Genomic DNA, 19,208 nt, shown 5'->3' with positions numbered 1-19,208 from the left:
TTGCGGAAAAAATATAGGTCATGGCGCTTCCCGGCTTTTCAACTCTCATTCATCATCCGCGCGTTTTAAGTGCAAAGACTTTGAAGGCTTGTATCTTGGGAGCCAATTGAGATACTAGGTTGGAACAAAGTGCATTTTAAATGCACGCTTTCTGCTATTTTCAATTGTACTTGTCGTCAAAAATTTCGAACCCATTTACAATAATTGTTCGCATTAAATGCGTCAGCGCCAAGTTGAAAGAAACTGCGTTAACTTTATCCATTGGAAGCACCGTTTCTTGAAAAAGTAAAACAAGTAAAAAAGCAAATCTTGATTTATTACTGTAATTTTTTCATATTTATTTTTACTATGTGTTTGTTCAGGAAAAAATTATCTATTAACTCTTGATCTTGAGCCAAGTTCTTAAACAAACATAAAGTTTAGCTTGTTGCTAATTGTGTTAGAATATGATAAACGGTATACAGCAGTATGGAAATGAAGATTACGTTGTTTAGGGCATTAGAGGTGCAGTAGAGGAGTGTTTGAACAGAGTAGTTTGTGATCATAGTGTCAGTAAAAGAGTACACGATTATCTATGGTCTTAAAACTTAGTGTTTGAGTCTAACAAAGATTTTGACACGGAGTTAATTAAACGCGGGGGATATATACAGAGTGTCTCCAATTTTTTGTGCATAATATACCTAAACCACTGGTGTTGTTATATTGTTCTCGCGTCGATCGTAACATTTCTATTATTAACATTTCATCCTCCACGTTTATCCGAGAGAAAGCTTGCTACAATATTTACGGATACCAATGTCAACTTTGATAAAGAATCCTGAACCAGAAACCAAATAAAAGATACATACAAGGAAGTCGTAAATCGTGTATCTACACGATATCAAACTAAGCTCACAGGCGGAATCGGAACAGCAAGATTGCATTAAACGTGATCGTCCATTTTTCTTCCCCACTGCTTCATTTCCAGAAATGGCTGTAAGATCGTTCTTCCTTTCGCTCCTTCCAGACCTCCCCGACGTTGCCCGTCTATCAGAGGACGTCCACGAGGCTGCACGTGAAACAATTCAGCTATAGCAGCCGAATGTTTTATAGTTCTCGTCCGCGTGTAAATTGCTCGTACGAAACGCAATTTCTGTCCGTCGGGACGACGTTGCGCGTTTCGGTTGTATTCGTGTTTTCTATCGGAGAATCGAAGATGAAACTAGAGGCATTCGGTTCGAAATGCATTGAGATTCGTCTAACAAATTCGACGAGTACACCGAGGATGTTCGTGCATTTATGGAAAATTTAAAGGAACAAAGATGCACAAAACGTAAATACCATGGTGTTATATATAAAATGTACAAATTATTCAAACGAAAGTATTCATTATGACATTCGGGTGAAACAGATATTTACGTAGTCTCCATTTCTTTACTCCTATTCGTTAGAATGCAAATTCGGACGAACAATCACAGTTTGCTGGCGAGATTCCGTAACGTGATCCGTGATAAAATGAAGTATGTATAATTCATTTCACTAAGATGCTCTTTTAACTTATAAATTGCTACAAGTTTAATTTACGAGGGACGATTATTTAAATTTATCATATTCATAATCGCTTTAAGAAGAAACATTCAGAAGTTGTTTTAGACAACTTGGAACATAATTATTTGCGGCGAAAAGTAAAATTAAGGTTTATAAATCGATAGAAATTTGTTGAGTTCCGTGAAAAGTATATAACAGACAGAAATCCACAGATTATTTTCGAATCTATTACAACGGGTCTTTCGCATGCCGAAAGCTTTTCATCTCTTACGAGTGGAGTTCCAAACTGATCAATATCAATCGAGTTACTCAATACTTCGATTACCAGTGACCTATTAAAGTCGAGCTATAAATCGTGCAGAATTAAGTAAACGTAAACTATATTTTCATTACCTTTTACTATCCATCCTGAGCGCTGTACTGCATTTGAAATACGAATCACGAACCAGATATTGCTCATTTCAGTAGAGAAATTCCAATTCGAATAATGGAGAGTAGCAATTGACCGATGGAAGGTGATTGGTAATGCAATTCGTGACATCGGATTATATATCGCCCAATTATAAATGCCATCGTAATATTATTACCATAATGCTGGCAATTATGCACGAAACTTATATTTTTGAAAAATATGAAAATTAGTGTGTTATTGAATTTTACACGGATTAATTATAATTTCAAAGCTTTATATCATTATCGAAAACTACAATTCGCATATCACACCAAATAACAATTTAACTGCAAATTTATTCCAAGACATATCGTCTCCTCCGTATTTACTGCAGGATCTAAAATTAATTTCACGTTTTTAAAAGCTTCTTTGATACAACCATATTCCTCTATATCTCTTGAAGCTAACATCATTCATCAAAAGGACGAGCCGTAGACGAGTCCGAAGATACAAGTGGTTGGTGAAAAAAAAGCTCGGCTATACACAGCAGGCGCCATAGACGCCATAGTCGTTTGACATCGATTCACAGGCAAAAAAAGTGATGAATCGAGGCCGAAAGGTGACAAGCTACGTCGACGATGAGGAGGTTTTGGTGTTGGTTATCGGTTAAACGGAAGTCGGTATCACCGGCATTTGCTGTCTCTGAAAGCTAGCCGGAAGAAAGCATGCCTAGATTGACAGCATCGTGCGCGAGCTTTCTTGTGCCGTTTTCTGTCTGATTTTTCCCGTTGTCGAAATGGGAAAAAGTGCCGCGAGAAGTTGCAACGAGGTAAAGATGCCAGACGGTGAGCAAAAGAAGGCGCAGAGTCGAATGGGGGGATAAGAAACGGAGAAGGGAGGAAGAGAGACAGAGGAAGAGGTACAAAAGGCGAGAACGAAGACGTTTGGTTGGAGCTGAAGACGGGCAAAACAAAAGGCACGATGTTGAAAACCAGAAAATGCCTCGTGGGTCACGACCGGCACATGGTTCGCGAACAAAAAGCCACCGGATCTTTCCCTCAGAGAAAAATATTTAATCCCCTTCGTGCGTTCGCCAGCTTCTCTGGACGATCACCGAGCCAGACTGAGAGTGGCATTTTGCATTTTAAAGGGATTTATTAGAATAAGAGTTATCCCGACCTCGATCTCGTGAGAAAATTGAGAGAAAGATTGGTCCTTTGCTGGCGTCTTTTTGAAACGACCTCTTTGGTACTTTTTTCACGACTCTATTTATAATTTGCAGTCCTCGAAGACAGGCAGGAGGTTTTGAGGGAATAATTTTTATTTTATACGGCTTTATGAAGAATGGTTTGTGTAATATACGACAGAGTGTAATACATGACAGATAAGATTTTTGATATTATCAATGTGCAACTTCATGCATTGCAATGATCTTTTAATTAGTTGTTGTGGTAAACTGAACTTCAGCGAATACAGTTCATTCTTTCGTGTGTGAACTTGTAGTACTCGAACGAGACACGGATAGTGGGAAGAACGAGCCAAGTTCTATAAATTGTTTGCTTTTACCTGGGTTTAGATAAATGGAGTTATTAAAAATTTTATTATTTGAGAATTTTGTCCATCCAGCTTTCGAATCGAGATCTGTATCACTTATTCCAGCACTGTGAAAAATGCTATATAAAATTCTTGTACACGGAATATCGGATCATCTGTGTACGCTAGTGGTCTTGGCATGTGAGTCGAGCAAACATTTCCGCAAGTTGTTATATGCAAACGAACTTTAATGTATTCCCTTTCTGATATTACTCGTTTATAGTTTCTTCTGATCCGTAATTGAAAATTCTGCAATAAGCAGAGCTCTCGTTTAAGCGTTATAGAATATGCATGAGGGCATCTAGAATGCATTAAGGAAGTATAATATAAATGGGTGTTAGTTTTTGAAATATACAAAAGAGAATAATAGAATATACGCAATAGGTACAATATATTAAGAAACTACTCAACAGAATTTCGAAACAGGATTGCTGTCGTTGAGCAAGCAAGATCAAATTTCACGTAAAAGCGTCGAACAATCCTTTCACACTCGCGTAAATCATTCCTTTATCGCCTATCCAAGCCTTTCAACGATCCTCGATATCCTTGTATCGTGATAAATATACCATTTCCTCGCGGCAAACATCGAATGATTACCATTCGCGAGCGACAAAGAGTCATGAAACGTAACGACGATTTCTCTTCAATTGATCCGGGTTATGTTTTAATAAAAATCCACGTAGAATCCTCTATGCATATAGTCAGCATTCATATTCTCCCTGCACCTTCATAACATTTCAACTACGAGTCGTTCACCGCCAACGAGTGTGCTCCGTCGATTCGAATTCATCGATGGGAAGTCGGCTAAGCGCGCACACACACACACCCTTATAAACCGTTACGGCATTTATCATCAAATAAGGCCACGAGTTTTCATTAGTCCGGAGGAAAGAGCACGGCGAAATATGGGAAAATTGGAATCTCTTTTCCATGGCTCGTTTTCCCGGAAGCAGACGATGAGACTTGGCACGAAGAACGAACGTTGGCTCGAGCCACAGAGCCGCGGTGAGTCGCGGGGTTAGAAGGGGGTGGCGCCGAACGTCAGCGGGGGTGGTACCACCGGGGATGGTTGAAAACTAGCGAAATGTCGATTCACGGCGACGGTATCGAGCGGAGGGTCGCGTTTATTTGTTCGTAGAAAACAAAGGCCGAGCAACAGGCCCTCTGCTCTTCGTCACCCTCTCTGCTGGTTTCGTTCCGCTCGTCGCTTCCGGCACCTTCGCCCTCGAATCGAAGCTCACCCTAGCGTCGTCGACTGGTACCTACTTGGAGAAATCAGAAATTCAAGGGAAAAGAAGCTTCGAGTGGTGGAAAACGCGATACGTTTCCGGTAAGTCAGTTTCGTACCAGAGAGAGGGCACGATGTAGTCGATCGAGTTTTATGGTGGACTTGCAACTTCAGTTCATACTCGAAATGGAAATCTACGGAAAATAGAGAGAGAGAGAGAGAGAGAGAGAGAGAGAGAGAGAGAGAAGGTTAGAGGTTGGAGGTTGGAGAAGTTGGTCGAACATATTGAAATGATCGGGGCAAAACGAACTAGGCCGTGATCACGTACAGAGAGAACCACCCTGCTGAGAATGATGGAACATTTTTTCTCTTGCGTTTCTCTTTTTCACGATAAATCGATTCGACTAGAAATATTATTCCGGTTGAACGGCATGTGTCCGAAAAATTGATCAGATATTCCCTGACCGATGCTTCGGTTTTAGTGAAATTTTAGAGGACGCACTTTTTCTCGTTTCAAAGTTTACGAGCAGAAAGCAGCGCAGAGCTGTAGAACCGGCAGGATTTATGGAATTGTACCTTTCACAAACCGCCATTCGTTCCGCCGAGTGTTCTGTTTATCTGCGCTTTGATTTATATTCCATACATTAACAGATCGATTCGTGCTCTATATTTTTGAAATGTACGAGATGAGACAGCTTGATCGTCGCGAGATTTTAAATTTTCTGATATTATCGATCGATGGTTGGATATATGAAATTAATACCCGTATACGAGTACTATAAAAATAATTGTAACAGTTAACAGCTTTAACTTTGTTATCGATGGAATTATTAAATTTTGAAAGCTTCGAAATTCAATCGAAGTTTAATCGAATAAAATTACTGTCATGTATAATAGAGTTGAAAAATTTGAGAATTTTAGTTGCTCCTATTCGGTCCTATTTAATTATTTAATTACAGTTATGAATTTTGGATCATTGTTGATTTCTACTTTGATCAAAGAATATTTCTGTTACTTTCGTATACTATTAATTATTTATATACGATAATCTACAATAATTAATACCTATCTCTTAACATAATTCTCTGCAACAGCGTGAAATCGAATAACCTTCTTAGCAGTCAGAATTTTCAAGAAAAATAAATCTCAGATTGCACATTCTAATTATAAGAACAACCGAATTTGCAATAAACCCAATACTAAAACATTTGAGCCAAATCATCCAATTCATTAATCATCGTTGCTTAACAAATTCCAACACATGACTCAAACTGAACCATCATCCTTTCCCGATATCAATCTGTATTTTTCATCACTATAAACTCTCGAATCTCCTGTCAACCATAAATCATACACAGTTATTACGCAAAATGTTAGCTACATCGACGTCATTGCATTAATCGCGCGCCACAGAACCAATAGACGCGTAATTTCGAGATTCAGCTAGATACTCGTTTAGTTCGGAAGCCAGGTCGGCTTGTAGCCTCCGTTACCAAGGATTTGCATATCTATGAGTGCAGCCCGATGTATATACGTGTAAAGGGCTAGGTATACAGCGAATAGGAAGTCGGCGTCGCATCCTAGAGGATAAAGACAGAAATACGTGAGGTATAGTTTCGCAAGGGGATGAAAGGCGAACAGTGGAAGGCTGTGGATGCCGTAGTGGGAAGGTCGTACGGCTATTTGTAATTGTAATTAGCAGCAGGCCAATTCATTACACCGAGGAGAGACGTACGGCGAAATATGGTCAGGTTAAGTTTGACTAAACGACCGATTGACGACTTATATACAATGGCTCATGAAAGTACTTGAACAATTTGAAAATTTCTATGTGTGTATTGTACATGTATAAATGCTTTTCTATCAGTTTAGAAGATCTTTCTTAATCTGTCTTATAATAAAAAAATCGAACAATTTGAAGATACGGAACTTGTCAAATAACAAAATAGTTCCACAAGGTTTGACAGCTATAAGACAATACTTTGCTATTGCATATTTCTGTTTAAAGATCAATTTAATCGTGTCATAATGATATTATTTTAGAGATTAAACATGAAAAAGATGTGAGAGACTAAAACGCTCTTTTAAATCAGATAAATAACAATTGAATCGCGTATTGTGTAAATATCGGCACATCGGATGACAAAATAAGATAAATTCTGTCTCCCAAGAAACAGCAATCGTCCACAAATTACATAATCCAAGTTTTAATACGTACGAACGATCGAATTGTAATTTTGATAGGACAGAGACAGAGACTCCGGTGAAATGCTGTTCTCGTGCGATAATGGGATGAAGATTTTATGCAGGATACCGTATTATAGCTCCGTCAAGGAACGAATGAAACGTGACGCACTGAAAGTTTGATGGTATCTCGTGTGACGAAGATTGAGGAGATAAGGGTGGCTTTTTGGTAGCTTTGAGGAAACGAGGATGGTATATACGAGTTTCAGAGAATATCTTTTTGTTTTTATGTAAAGTGCCTTTTGGTGGGACATGCGAGAATATCAGACACTTTCCGCTGGGAAGATTCTTGAGGAAGTGATATGCTGATTTATGAGAAATGTTCGTAGTTTGTGGGTTAGGCAGTAGATACACAGAGGGGAAAAAAGAATAATGGTGGAAGTTTCTAGCAAATGTGAAGTTTAGGTGGTTTGTATCTTAGATAGTTTATATACGAAATAAGAATAAAATAACTCATATTGGCGAAGAAATCATATTAGACGCGTAACTTGAAATTTTTATTGACCACCGATATAAAAATATTTCTATTATCGCTATATCTAGAATTTATTTCTTTAATTTAAGATTGTTTGTTAAACTTCAATATTCTTAGCTTATATCATGCTTGAGCTATGCTTAAACTGGAAAGAATAAACTAATCATTCGCTTAAGCATGTTAAACTTCGAGATTGAGGTTGATTCATCCAATAAACGCTGGCTGAAAGTGCAGTAGGGATTGATAAGTTTCGAAATTACTCCACAGCGGAGGAGTTTCCTTGCAACAACACCTCTAGGATCTTCGCAAACAAGCATAATTTTAGACACTTTCTGCAGGCTATGCACGATATAAGCAGCAAGATACAAGCGCGTCGTATCTTCCATGAAATGGTCCCATAACTGACCATTTAACCAACAATAAAAGGGAAATTCAGTTTAGGACAGGGAGTGAAAAGAGAAAGTCGCACGTGGCCCTTCCAAAAGACAATAGACGTGTTCTCTGATTCAAGAGTCGAGAATCCATGTGTCTAGGCGAGGCAGAAACAAAACAAGGAAACGCGTGGAGAAGTAAGTGGAATGACCTTTGTTTCGCAATGTTGGAAAATTCGGGAGCGCTCGCTGGGGACGGCAAAATTGAAATCTTCTTTTGTCACCTCGTTTCCGGTCAGAGAGTCTTCAACGTAACGAGTTGAATCCATTTAGGAGATACGACGAATGTTAGAGAAAATGAGATAGTTTCGTGGAACTGGGAAACCTGTCAGAAGGTCTGTAGAAAATCATTGTGTTGCTAAAGGAAATAAAGCGACGATAGGTATAACGAGGGTGATGAGTTCAGAAAGTTCTACCACAATATCACACATATTTAACAATCAAATATTTCAGAATCTTTTAGATTGCATTAAGATGTATTATATAATTCTGCTTCGCAATTTCCTCGTTGTCTTTTAATTGTTCTTTGTTGTTTTTATTCGCCAACGTTATGAAATTTTCCAATCGACAGTGAAGAGCATAGAAAGAGAGAGAGAGAGAGAGAGAGAAAATTAACATTTATGAAGTCACATATTTAATTTGCAAATGGAGAATTTAAACTTTTATCTTTACAGTATGGTTCTTATTCGCCAACGATATATTTATACTTATATCTATACTTATATCGTTTCCCAGAAAAATTCAATAGATTATCAAAGTTCTATAACAAATCACTCGCACCACCGGAATGAAAATAAAAAATTTTATAATATCCTGTATTTTCCTTTTCTTTTTTTGCGAATAGGGAATTTTGTAAAAATATCGCGAGTTTCAGGGGCGGCGGAAATAACTTATGATGGGGTCGCTGACAGTGTTCAGGATACGTAGCGAAAATGTTTCGAGCTTCATGAATAATTCACTGGCAGTCAAATTTGAATTCGATATTTGTAGATTACGCGGTCTCCGCTTGCGTGTTCATTTTTCGACAGTCTCTCGTGTTGTTTATTTAAGCATTATAGTAATACACGCGATTTCAGCGTGAAAATCGCCCGTGATAGCTATTTTTCTTCCTTTTTTCTCGGAAAATACCCAACGAATTATCGCCATTGGAAAAATATTTTGAAACGTTGGCAGAAAATTCGTGGGCGCTAATTGGCACGCAAAAATGTTCAACAACAACAAAAATTGCCAGCGTAATTCGCGCTCTTTGTTACTTCGATATTTTTTTATTTTTGAATATCCCGTTCGTTGGAAACCGTTCGATCATTACTGCGCCACAATAAGCGCACTTTTTAGCTGGCGAATGAAAGAAATCAAATTATGTTCGGTATGCTTGTCGATTCGATTTCGAAAAGCTTGTTGATTGACGGCGGAATTACCGCAAATTTTTCATTCTACGCGGTTTTCATTCATCAGGTACCTTTAATTATTTAGTTAAACATTGATCAAATATTGTCCGTATTACAGCGTTCTTTTTTATCTTTTTCCTGTCCTTTTTTCTTTTTTGCTCTCGCGTGTATTCGCGTATTTGCGGGAATATATTGTGGTGGATCGGTACCAACAGGACGCCGACAGGTCGAGGCATCAACGCGGTCGTAACACCTCCCGGGCGATCCGCGGGTACCAACCGCCAACACCAGAGGGCTACTACGACGAAAACGAGTCTGTCTGTCTCGCTAGCGGTCGAATATACGGGCGCACGATACAAATACCGCACCTAGCGAGACTCCCTCTACGTCTAAGGCAGGGACTACCGGGCATAGTCTTACTGACGAGTCCACCGGTAGTCCCGGGACGAAACGCGAATTCTTTTTTCACCTGGCAGCGACTACACTTTCTACAATATTTTGACCGACGATTTACACTGCCAGTTGATCTGCATTTTGTGAATGCATTCACGTACAGTGTGTTGTCTAGTATCGTAATGCGGTAGGAAAGCGCGAAATACTATCGAGAAGATAACGGTAGCGTGGCCTGAATAAAATCATGTATACATTGTGAACTGTTGTTACCTGGAAAAAACAACGAATTGCTTTTCAAAAGCAATTTGTTATCTGTGGAGTTTCCATTTTCTTGTTTGGTAGAATCAGTAGGCAGATATTTACGCGTTTATGGAAATATCGATTTATACCTCACTAAATGTTGAAAAAATATATCTTATGCGTAAAAATGAAAAAGATCAAAATTATACGCGGATGAAATAATTGTATTTTAAAATGATACGTAAAATGGTCCGTAAGGACAAAAATATTTGTTCAAGAAATTATATAAGATATCCGGAATAAAATACTGGCTGTAATGATTAATAAATGAAACAAATATTCCTTCAGATTATAGTAAATAAAAATGTGAACTTGTGTAGACATTTATAGTGGGGTTATTAAGAGTGATAGCTTTAAAGTAGCAAATGATTCAAAGAATCTTTCAATCTGATGAATGGACTGCTAAATGCGTTAAAATCGTGTAATAAATCACTTTCGAGTTAGCATGATCGCAAATTGATTAGAGAGCTGGCAAGGAATGAAACAGCTACGATTAAGCAAAGGAAAGTTAAGGGGTTAAATGACCGAAACGTGGTTGGTTATCGATCATCCATCGTTCGAAATGTTCAAATGCACGTGCAGTGAAATTAGTCGGTGATTGATACTTGTTACCAAAGTATAGTCACGTTATGGCAAAGAGGCGCATGTTATTACACAATATTATACTCTTCCTAGTTGAAATGTGTAATTTTAATTAAATTCAAATTAAATTAAACTTTAAATTTTTAAACTTTTGTATAACTTTTACTTTAAAGTACATTTTTCGAATGTGCATGTGAATTTAAATTTGAAGATAAAACGCATAATTAACGAACGTAGCTCGTGAAATGATTTTAAAAACGTTTCGAGAAAGCAGGAAAAATATAGCTTAATTATGGATCGTAAAGTTTTAACGCTGTTACGCGAGGTATATAAATTACTCTGTATCGAACAGCAAACAGAATTTCAATGAGCAGCTTGGATATAATAATTTCATCAAACGGATCGATTTTGCGTTTATTTTAAGTCTCTTTTATCTGTTTTCGGACCTATATGATAGAACGTAATAAAAGCTACCTGAAATTTTACCAAACTTAAATCAGTTTATAGCGGTATTTGAATGCGAAAATGTTTTTAAAGCCCTACGCGAGTTTTCATCGGTAAATATTTTTCATATCCAAGATTTCTCATCAATGGAATAAAAGCGATATTCGGGCCAATATGTGACGTATTCAAAATTGTTTTCAAAGAAAATAATAGTAAATTGCTCCGTTATAACTTTTCGTTAACAATGTTCGACTTTAAACATTGCCCATGATATGTCCAACCTCAAACATCATAGAATCTTCAAAAATTTAATATACATACATATTTTATCGTGTACTGTTTTCCAAATATCTTAATGCATGTACGACAATTTTTCTATTAAAAATTGAATCTTTGTACGAATATAAAATTTCAATCGTTTTCATGAAATGGCAATATAAAGAATAAATGAAAATGGCAAGATAGGAGTTTTGGCCGTAAAAGGCACTCGGTAAGGGTTATTAGCATATAAATAGGTATTAGAAATCTGTATGGTTAAATATGATAGAGAGAACATAGATGTGTGCTCCTCGTATTATGTGCATTTTGACGAAGGTTAGTGCTGCCTTCGGAGCACAATCTCACCTCATCGAGTGGTTAAAATTAATAGAGATCACCGTAGTTATCATTCACAGACTGTTCTATGTACGTTGGCCTGCTTCAGAGATGACAAAATGGAACGAAGTATAAAGACGAGAGTTCTATCGCATATTATAAAATACACATATTTCACTGTCGAGTGTTTTAAACTTTCTACGCAGAAATAATATTCCTATACCATTTGTGATCTCAGTAGAAGGTATAATTATAAAGAACAAGAGAGAGAGAGAGAGAGAGAGAGAGAGAGAGAGAGAGATTACGCTTTAACAAATATAAAGTTTATATTTCAAGGTTGCAGAAAAATTTCGTAAAAGGCGAAAAATTTTCTGAAATTTAGTATTCAAGAAACGAAGGAATTGTTCCAAAGTAAGCCATGTACAAAATATTTCAATGTAACATATTCAGGTTTCAATATACAAATACAGTAACATCAAAAAGTAGAATGAAACACCTATCGTTAAAACTAGCCACGAAGAAAGGCATTCTTTAACTCTTATTCCAGCTTCGAAGAAGCAAATAGCGAAATTATCCATCATACTAATAAAAATAAAAAAAAAGGAACAATTCTGCAATACTGAGAACAGAACTTACAGAATCCACTGTATCTATTAGTATATGTATTTCTATAAATGTGTTACACATTAGATTTGAAGCAATCCTAGAGAAGCGTGGTATTCGAAAGAATGGCATATTAAAGGTAAATGCATGGCAGGATACGAGTAGACGGCCCAGATTGCATCTGACAGACTGTCGTAGAATTGGCTGCGCATTTCCTTTTTCCTAGGGAGGAAGGTCGCATTTCCTTTTCACAGAGAGAGGGTGGGAGAAGGGGAGGAAAAAATACGAGCACCCTCGTGCCTCCAAGAAGTTCTTTTCCACGAGGATGGTCCTCTCGACCAGTCGCCTCGACAAGCAATCTCACGAAATTGAACCGCGCGATTTCACGTCGTTTCGCAGACGTTACCGTTCGCGTTCCCCTTCCGGTTCCACTGGTTTTCATTTGCACCAGGACTACGGAAACAGTTCGAACGAAGCAACGATCGTGAAACGTCAGGCAAAGTTCGCAAATTTTAATAGCTGAGAAACGAACGTCGTATTCGATTAATTCCTGCATTGACAAATGATTTAAAACGAGCCGGATGATATACGATCAATGATCGATTATATCACGTGAGATTAAAGTTTCGGCAGCGAGGTGTTACGGTGATATCAATCACTATGTTAATTAAAGGGCGATGAACTTGTCGGATTTCTGGAATTGAGGAGATCATTCGTAATTTCATTTTATTTAAAGCTTTTATGGCGTGTTAACGATAACCCAGGATAAAATTCTGATTTCTTTTTGGACAGTAACCATATTACTGTAGTGATTTTTAATACAAGCGATTTGAGCGATATATTGAGCTCAATATATCCTCCTTTTTCAATTCTTCATTATCAAACTACGCAGTGTACCGAAATGTATCGTTCTGTTAATGTCTCATCGCTTGGAGAAGAAAAATGATTTATGTAGGAAACAACATTTGTATTTTTATCGAGAAGTTGGAAATACTTGATATAACGAAAACGTACGTGTCTGTATAATTTAGCGAAGCTATTGATAAATATCCCAAAATTCTTTTTACATCTTTTTGGCACTAACAGTAAAAAGGTAGATTTGAACTAATGGGTTAATAGCTATTTCTAGATACCTATTGCTAGATTTGTACAATTCCTATATAAAACTTTCTTATTACGATTTTGGCACTGATTTTTATTTTGTGTATATTCAAACTGTCACCGCCCGCGTTTAATCTTAAAACATACGCAGAGAATATTTTACTGGATAGAAGATATTCGAAAGCAATTTGGCAGCCGTTTAAGTTAAACGCAAGGGAAATATTGCAGCGTGGTAAATGATTCCATTGGAAGGTTGAGTGTGTTGGTCTTGAAAGTTCCATCGATTTTTGCTCGGCGCGCCAAATATGTGCCATCCTAGCAATTTTGTCATCGAATTGGAATTTATGCTTCTTGGACGCAAAACGAAGCAATCTAGTTGCAGCGTCGTTCTTGCCGTTATAGAACACCAATTTTTTCTGAGTTTCGTTCGCGGTACAGAGCGGCAATACGTATATACATATAAATCATACATATAAAGAATGCAATACGTGCTCGAAATATTCAATCCTTCGAATTATCGATTCTTCAAAGTAATAATTTACGATGATACGTTCGTCAAATAGTTATTGGAATTCAGGTTATACAAGGATGATCGATATTGTTTCGCCTCACAATATCATATGATAAAGCTTTTGACGGTTATGGCAAGCCAAAAAACAAAAGATTTAAAAAATGGGACAGGTGAAAAATGGAAAACAAAAAATACTTACTATACTCCACTATATCAAACGTGTAACATCAGAGATTGTAACCGAATGAAAAGCAAGATTATTCTGTTCGAAACAGAATGAAATGAAACTACTTAATAATTTCCCTTCGGAGAAAAATCTATTTATGGTTTAAAAAATATGTTGCTCGAGGAAGGGAAAAGTTCATGTAAAATTCTCCCTATAATTAACGATCTCTTGTTCGAAGAACATATTTCCTCTCGCCGTTTCACGACCTGGATCATCGATCAAGCACAAAATTAATAACTTATATTAACGTCTCGCGTGTACACGAAGGCGTTTGTAACGAATAGCTATCGGTTGTTTCCGTCTCGCTTATTTTCCCGGTGATTTTTCTACCCACAGACATTGATATCCAACCTCTGCCTCTTTGTTCCACTCTGTCTCCATCTGTCTGGTGAAATAAGTAGGCCCAGTGGGGATTAAAACCGAGTTCTCGTGTCATCGGGTTAGAGTACGTCATTTAGTGGCTTTGTTCGTTCGTACGCGTCTTCTTGCCAGTTGTCTCTAACACGAGCCTCAATTCTACGTAATTTTACGTCTACGAACGATCGTATAACATTCACGAAACAGGTATACCACGTCGATCATTAAAAGGTGAAACTAGACGTTTCCACGCGGATCGTTTTTTCCAACTTAACGAACGTTACAAATTATAAACATTAATTTTCGTTAAATTTGTTACGATGTTTTGTTGTTTGGACAGCTGATGGATATAGAACTTCCATTTATGTTACGATATTGGCATATATGACACGGAGAGAGATTTGTATTCATTTCTACAATCCTGCTGTGACGTTTAACAGTTTCGTTTAAACAATCGAAACAAAAATCATTTATATACACGCTGTGAGGTACGTCCAAAAGCAGGGCAACTCCATAAAGAGACAAACTATGGCAAAGTAATACGTACAACCCGGATCTCGATTCACGACACGCGATTCTACGCTCGTAAGTTAGAAACGAACATCACGACGATGCCGTCGTTTCCCTTCCGACACTCTTTCGCATGGTTGGGTTGAAGCGCCCGAGGATCGCCGAAAACTAAAGTCGTAAAATTATACGTGTCCCGTTCCCTCCTGGCCGATTTCGTGGTTCGCTGCTCCGTGAAGATATACACGCGTATAGTTTGAACAGAAGGGGGAGATAGAGAAAAGGGGTTGATTCGTCTATTTCAAGTTCTCTCGAGGATGCCGAAGAAGCAGAAGGAGGCCCATGGAAGAAGGGGCTGGTAAAGTTGTTTGGCCAAAAGTACGGTGAACTCGGTTTGTAGGCATCGATCGGACATCTAACGAGCTCCGGCTAACTAGTTTGTACCGAGATCGTTGCCACGAACAGTCCTATTTGAATCTGACTTTCACGTGGTAAAATGCAACACGATCAAAGGTGATAGACACGTTATTTGTTTTTCAGTGAAAAAACTTAAAAACTTACCCGCGCCTTCGGCGTCTGCTTTAGTCCGATGGCTGGTTGGCTTCTGTTGCTCTGCAACAATAATTGAGAACGCCATGGTCAGTTGAAAGCAATTAATAGGTTCCGCAACATTAATTATGCCGAACTGGTCTGTAAATTCTATTAATATTCGACGCGTTTATCACGGTGCCTTAATTATTTTGGCCGTGCAGTGGTCTCGGGTAGTATGATTTTTTAACTAGGTTGCTTGGAAAATTGCAAAACCAATGGGATCTACCTTGAATATAATAGAATAGGATAGAGCGCGGTACTATGGTGGTCGCCTATAAGGGAAGTGTATAAAGCAGGAATGTATTTGCAGAAGAATTTGCAGAGCAGGAATATCTGGCTGAAATCTTCAATTTTTCCCTTGAAGGAAATGATTTTTCAGTTCGTTGAGCTTCGATTGATATTGCTGGATCACAGGTGACTACGATAGTTTACTTGTTTGTACTTTGAATCTGAATTCTGGATTTTATAAAAGAAAACATAAAATCAAATATTCTGAAATTCAATAACCTTAATCCAAAGCGTTGTTAATAATCTACCGATGTTGTTGATAATCCAACGATATTACTTGAAAATTAGTCATAACTTCTACTACGAAGATCTTTATATAACAATAATTTTTTATACATAGTGATACATAAATGTTTTTCGCGTGAGTATTGATATAGAAAAAAAGAATTCTGATAGCGACTAAAATGTGCAAAATATCTTTGTTGGTAAGAGACTTATTAACCTATTATTCCAGATGAACAATATGCAATGAGCAAAAGTTCTCTTCTTGTATCTGACGATCAAAATATTTAATTCAATTTGCCAGATTTAATATAATCTATCTACTATCGCCAAAAAGTGGTTGTAATTGAAATCAGAGTATAGCAGTAACATTCACAGAGTTATAGTAATATTTTCCAGTAATGCTTCTTTCTATAAATTCTACCAGATTTACATTTCCAATGCATACAAATGTCCCTCGCTTTCACAGTGAAAACTGTAAACGAAGCATTCATTTTCTCCGCGATAGATAGAAAACAGAACGTCCAACATTTTTTTGGAGCGATGTAAAACGGAGGGGCAAAAATGTTCTTCTCTTTTTTTTTTTTTACTAAAAGCGACTCCTGTTTCGCAAATATCGTACGCAAATATTTTTGGATTTCGTGCAAACGCTTTTCAGGACCTACCATTCTTCATCAAGTTTTGTTTTGAAGCAAAACTATGAATCCCAGCGTTTTCTTCCAGATTGCAGGCAAACAAGCATTAACCAATCGTGACTTGCATATAGATAAGAGCGCAACTATATTTCAATTAAATGTAATGTACTTATACATCTGAAATAAATACAAAGCGTCTACCTGAAATATGAAACATCTCGAACGAAGAAGTACTTTTTTATAATACTCGATAAATTAACAAATTATATCAATTGTAACAATTAAATTAATTGTTATAAAATAACATTCATTTCTCTAATTGCGCCTATAAAGATACGAATTTTCATAAATATTTTCAATTTAATTATAATTCAGGAAATGATCGTGCAAGAGAGATACGCTAATTGAACGTGCAAATAGCAGGAATTGGACTAAAATAAAATTAACTCGACTACGGTAGCATTTAGGTTGCCTCGTCATCAGATGGAAACTGCATGAATTCACTCGTCCGAGTTTTCCGTGGTTGTTGGTTAACGCCGCGCGGCCTCCGTCCCTCTTCGATTTGCCAATTAAGATTTACGCATTTCCAGCAATGACGGGCCGACACGACGATGCTGTACGGTTCGACAGTTTCCCTGAATTTATCGTTTTATCGTTTGTTCCTATACTAGACAGATTGCGCATAGAGCGACAGGCCACCCTTCTCGGTCGGATTTATTCGCTGCTGGGGAAACAACATTCTGAACGCCATAAAGGAACGCGATAACGGCACTCCCCTCTATGGACATACGCGGAATGCTCTTTACTCTTTAAATATTTATAATGGGAATCAATTGAATGTGCTTTTTGGTCGATGTTCAAAGACATCTGTAGAAAAGTACATATTACCGACTTTTGATCTTCCAAAGGAATTATGTAGGATGACTAAGATGATTTTGTAGGAAAAAGAATGTCACGGTTGATTTGCTCCGTCATAACCTTTAGTTGGAAATCTTCAACTTTGAGCATTATACAACATTTTCATTCTTAAACATTCCAGTATTTTTGGAAACGTACACAGCTACTACGCAGTATGTCTATGTTATCCAAATTCATTCAAATATGGTCATGTTTTGCATCATTTTTATGGGAAAATTCCGAGAAAAATGTGTTTCTTTCATTAATGAGTAAATAACGAGTTAGTTGGTAGTTTGTAAAACATAGAACTTTATATGCTATGTTATCAAACTTGCTCTGGTTCTAGAGAATTTACAAGGACTAACAATTTGTAATTTGTGACTCGTAAAATTTCGTTAATGAACACTAATCCAATCGTATAATAGAGCCCCGTTAATTAAAATACTTTTTGAATGTGTCTCGAAATGTACTTCACTTCGGTACTTCACCGTTTTCTTACACGAACCCAGTGACGACCTTAATTAACAGCGTGATTTATTATTCGCTGTGTTTCAAAAGCATCCTACAAACTTACTTCAACATTCTGATTAACATCGCGAGTAAAAGTCTTTTCTATAGTGCGATTATAAACGCGAATGATAAATTAATATTGTGCGTGAATTCGAGCTCAGTTTCGTGATGTTGTAACTAGAAACAAGGTACCGAAGTTTCTGGTATGATAATGTTGTACTTAAAATTGTATTTTGAGTATAATTATCGTGTTTTGAGCCCATTGTTGGAGTTTCGAAACGAGTAACGAGTTCATTTGTTATTAGTTTGATACAAAAATTACTATAAATTTATCGGAATTCAATGAGATTTTTATGTATTGATGCGAAATCTGGAGATAAAAATTCATAGAATGCACACAAGACGCAAAATACCTGAAATAGAGTAATTCTTATAATATTGAGGAGATGAAACGAATCTCTCCTTAAATACTAAGGTTTACCAGTAATTTTTGCTTTAGTTGCGTTTGCTAAACACAGATATTTACGAATCTATGGAACAGAAATTTATTTCATTCGCCAAGTTCGTCATTTTTGTATCTTCGAATTTTTCGTAAATAGATAAATTCCGCAACCTGATATTTGGATTTCGATTAATCGCCATTCTAACATCATACGAAATATTAAGCCTAAGAAGGCAAAAGTAACAAGATGAGGATTGCCAGCCAGTTTACCATATCTCGAGAGAATTCAAAATCAACAACGGATACTATACGGATGAACAACGAACGTGGTGCTAATTACGCGGTTTATCTCGATTAATTCCGGATAATTGCGTCCACTAATTAGTCCAATTACTCCGATGGTTCGGCATAGCACGAATAACACTTGTCCTTCACGACACATCCTCATTGGTCGAAATGTCGCAAACTCAACCGCAGCAACTGTTATCTTCCTAGGTTGGATCCGTGTATTTCCAGTTGCCCATTTGCAGAATTACTTTACAGATATCACGATACTACTTCAAAACAACTATGCTTCCCACGAACATATGTACACCTATTCCAATATGTCAGTTTGTAACTAATTTTCATTTAATTTGCCCTTTGCTAAAATTATTTTGTTTAACAGTTTCGTTACTGTACGAAATTTGATTAAATATTATTAGGTAAATGATATAGCACGATTTATT

The 19,208-nt window shown here is 37.1% G+C and overlaps 1 protein-coding gene across 1 annotated transcript in view; it reads right to left on the bottom strand.

The window, feature by feature from the left end:
• LOC117206756 overlaps positions 1-19,208 on the bottom strand; it is a 199,171-nt gene that overhangs the window by 156,131 nt on the left and 23,832 nt on the right. The window contains exon 2 of the mRNA XM_033446365.1: positions 15,457-15,507. Coding sequence (XP_033302256.1) covers positions 15,457-15,507 — 51 coding nt within the window. The remainder of the gene's footprint in view (positions 1-15,456; positions 15,508-19,208) is intronic.

This window comes from Bombus bifarius, unplaced genomic scaffold (assembly GCF_011952205.1).
Source record: "Bombus bifarius isolate JDL3187 unplaced genomic scaffold, Bbif_JDL3187 scf7180000007966, whole genome shotgun sequence".
Classification (NCBI taxonomy): Eukaryota; Metazoa; Arthropoda; class Insecta; order Hymenoptera; family Apidae; genus Bombus; species Bombus bifarius.
The sequence above is the reverse complement of the archived record's forward strand: the minus strand, read 5'-3'. Positions and strand labels throughout refer to the sequence as shown.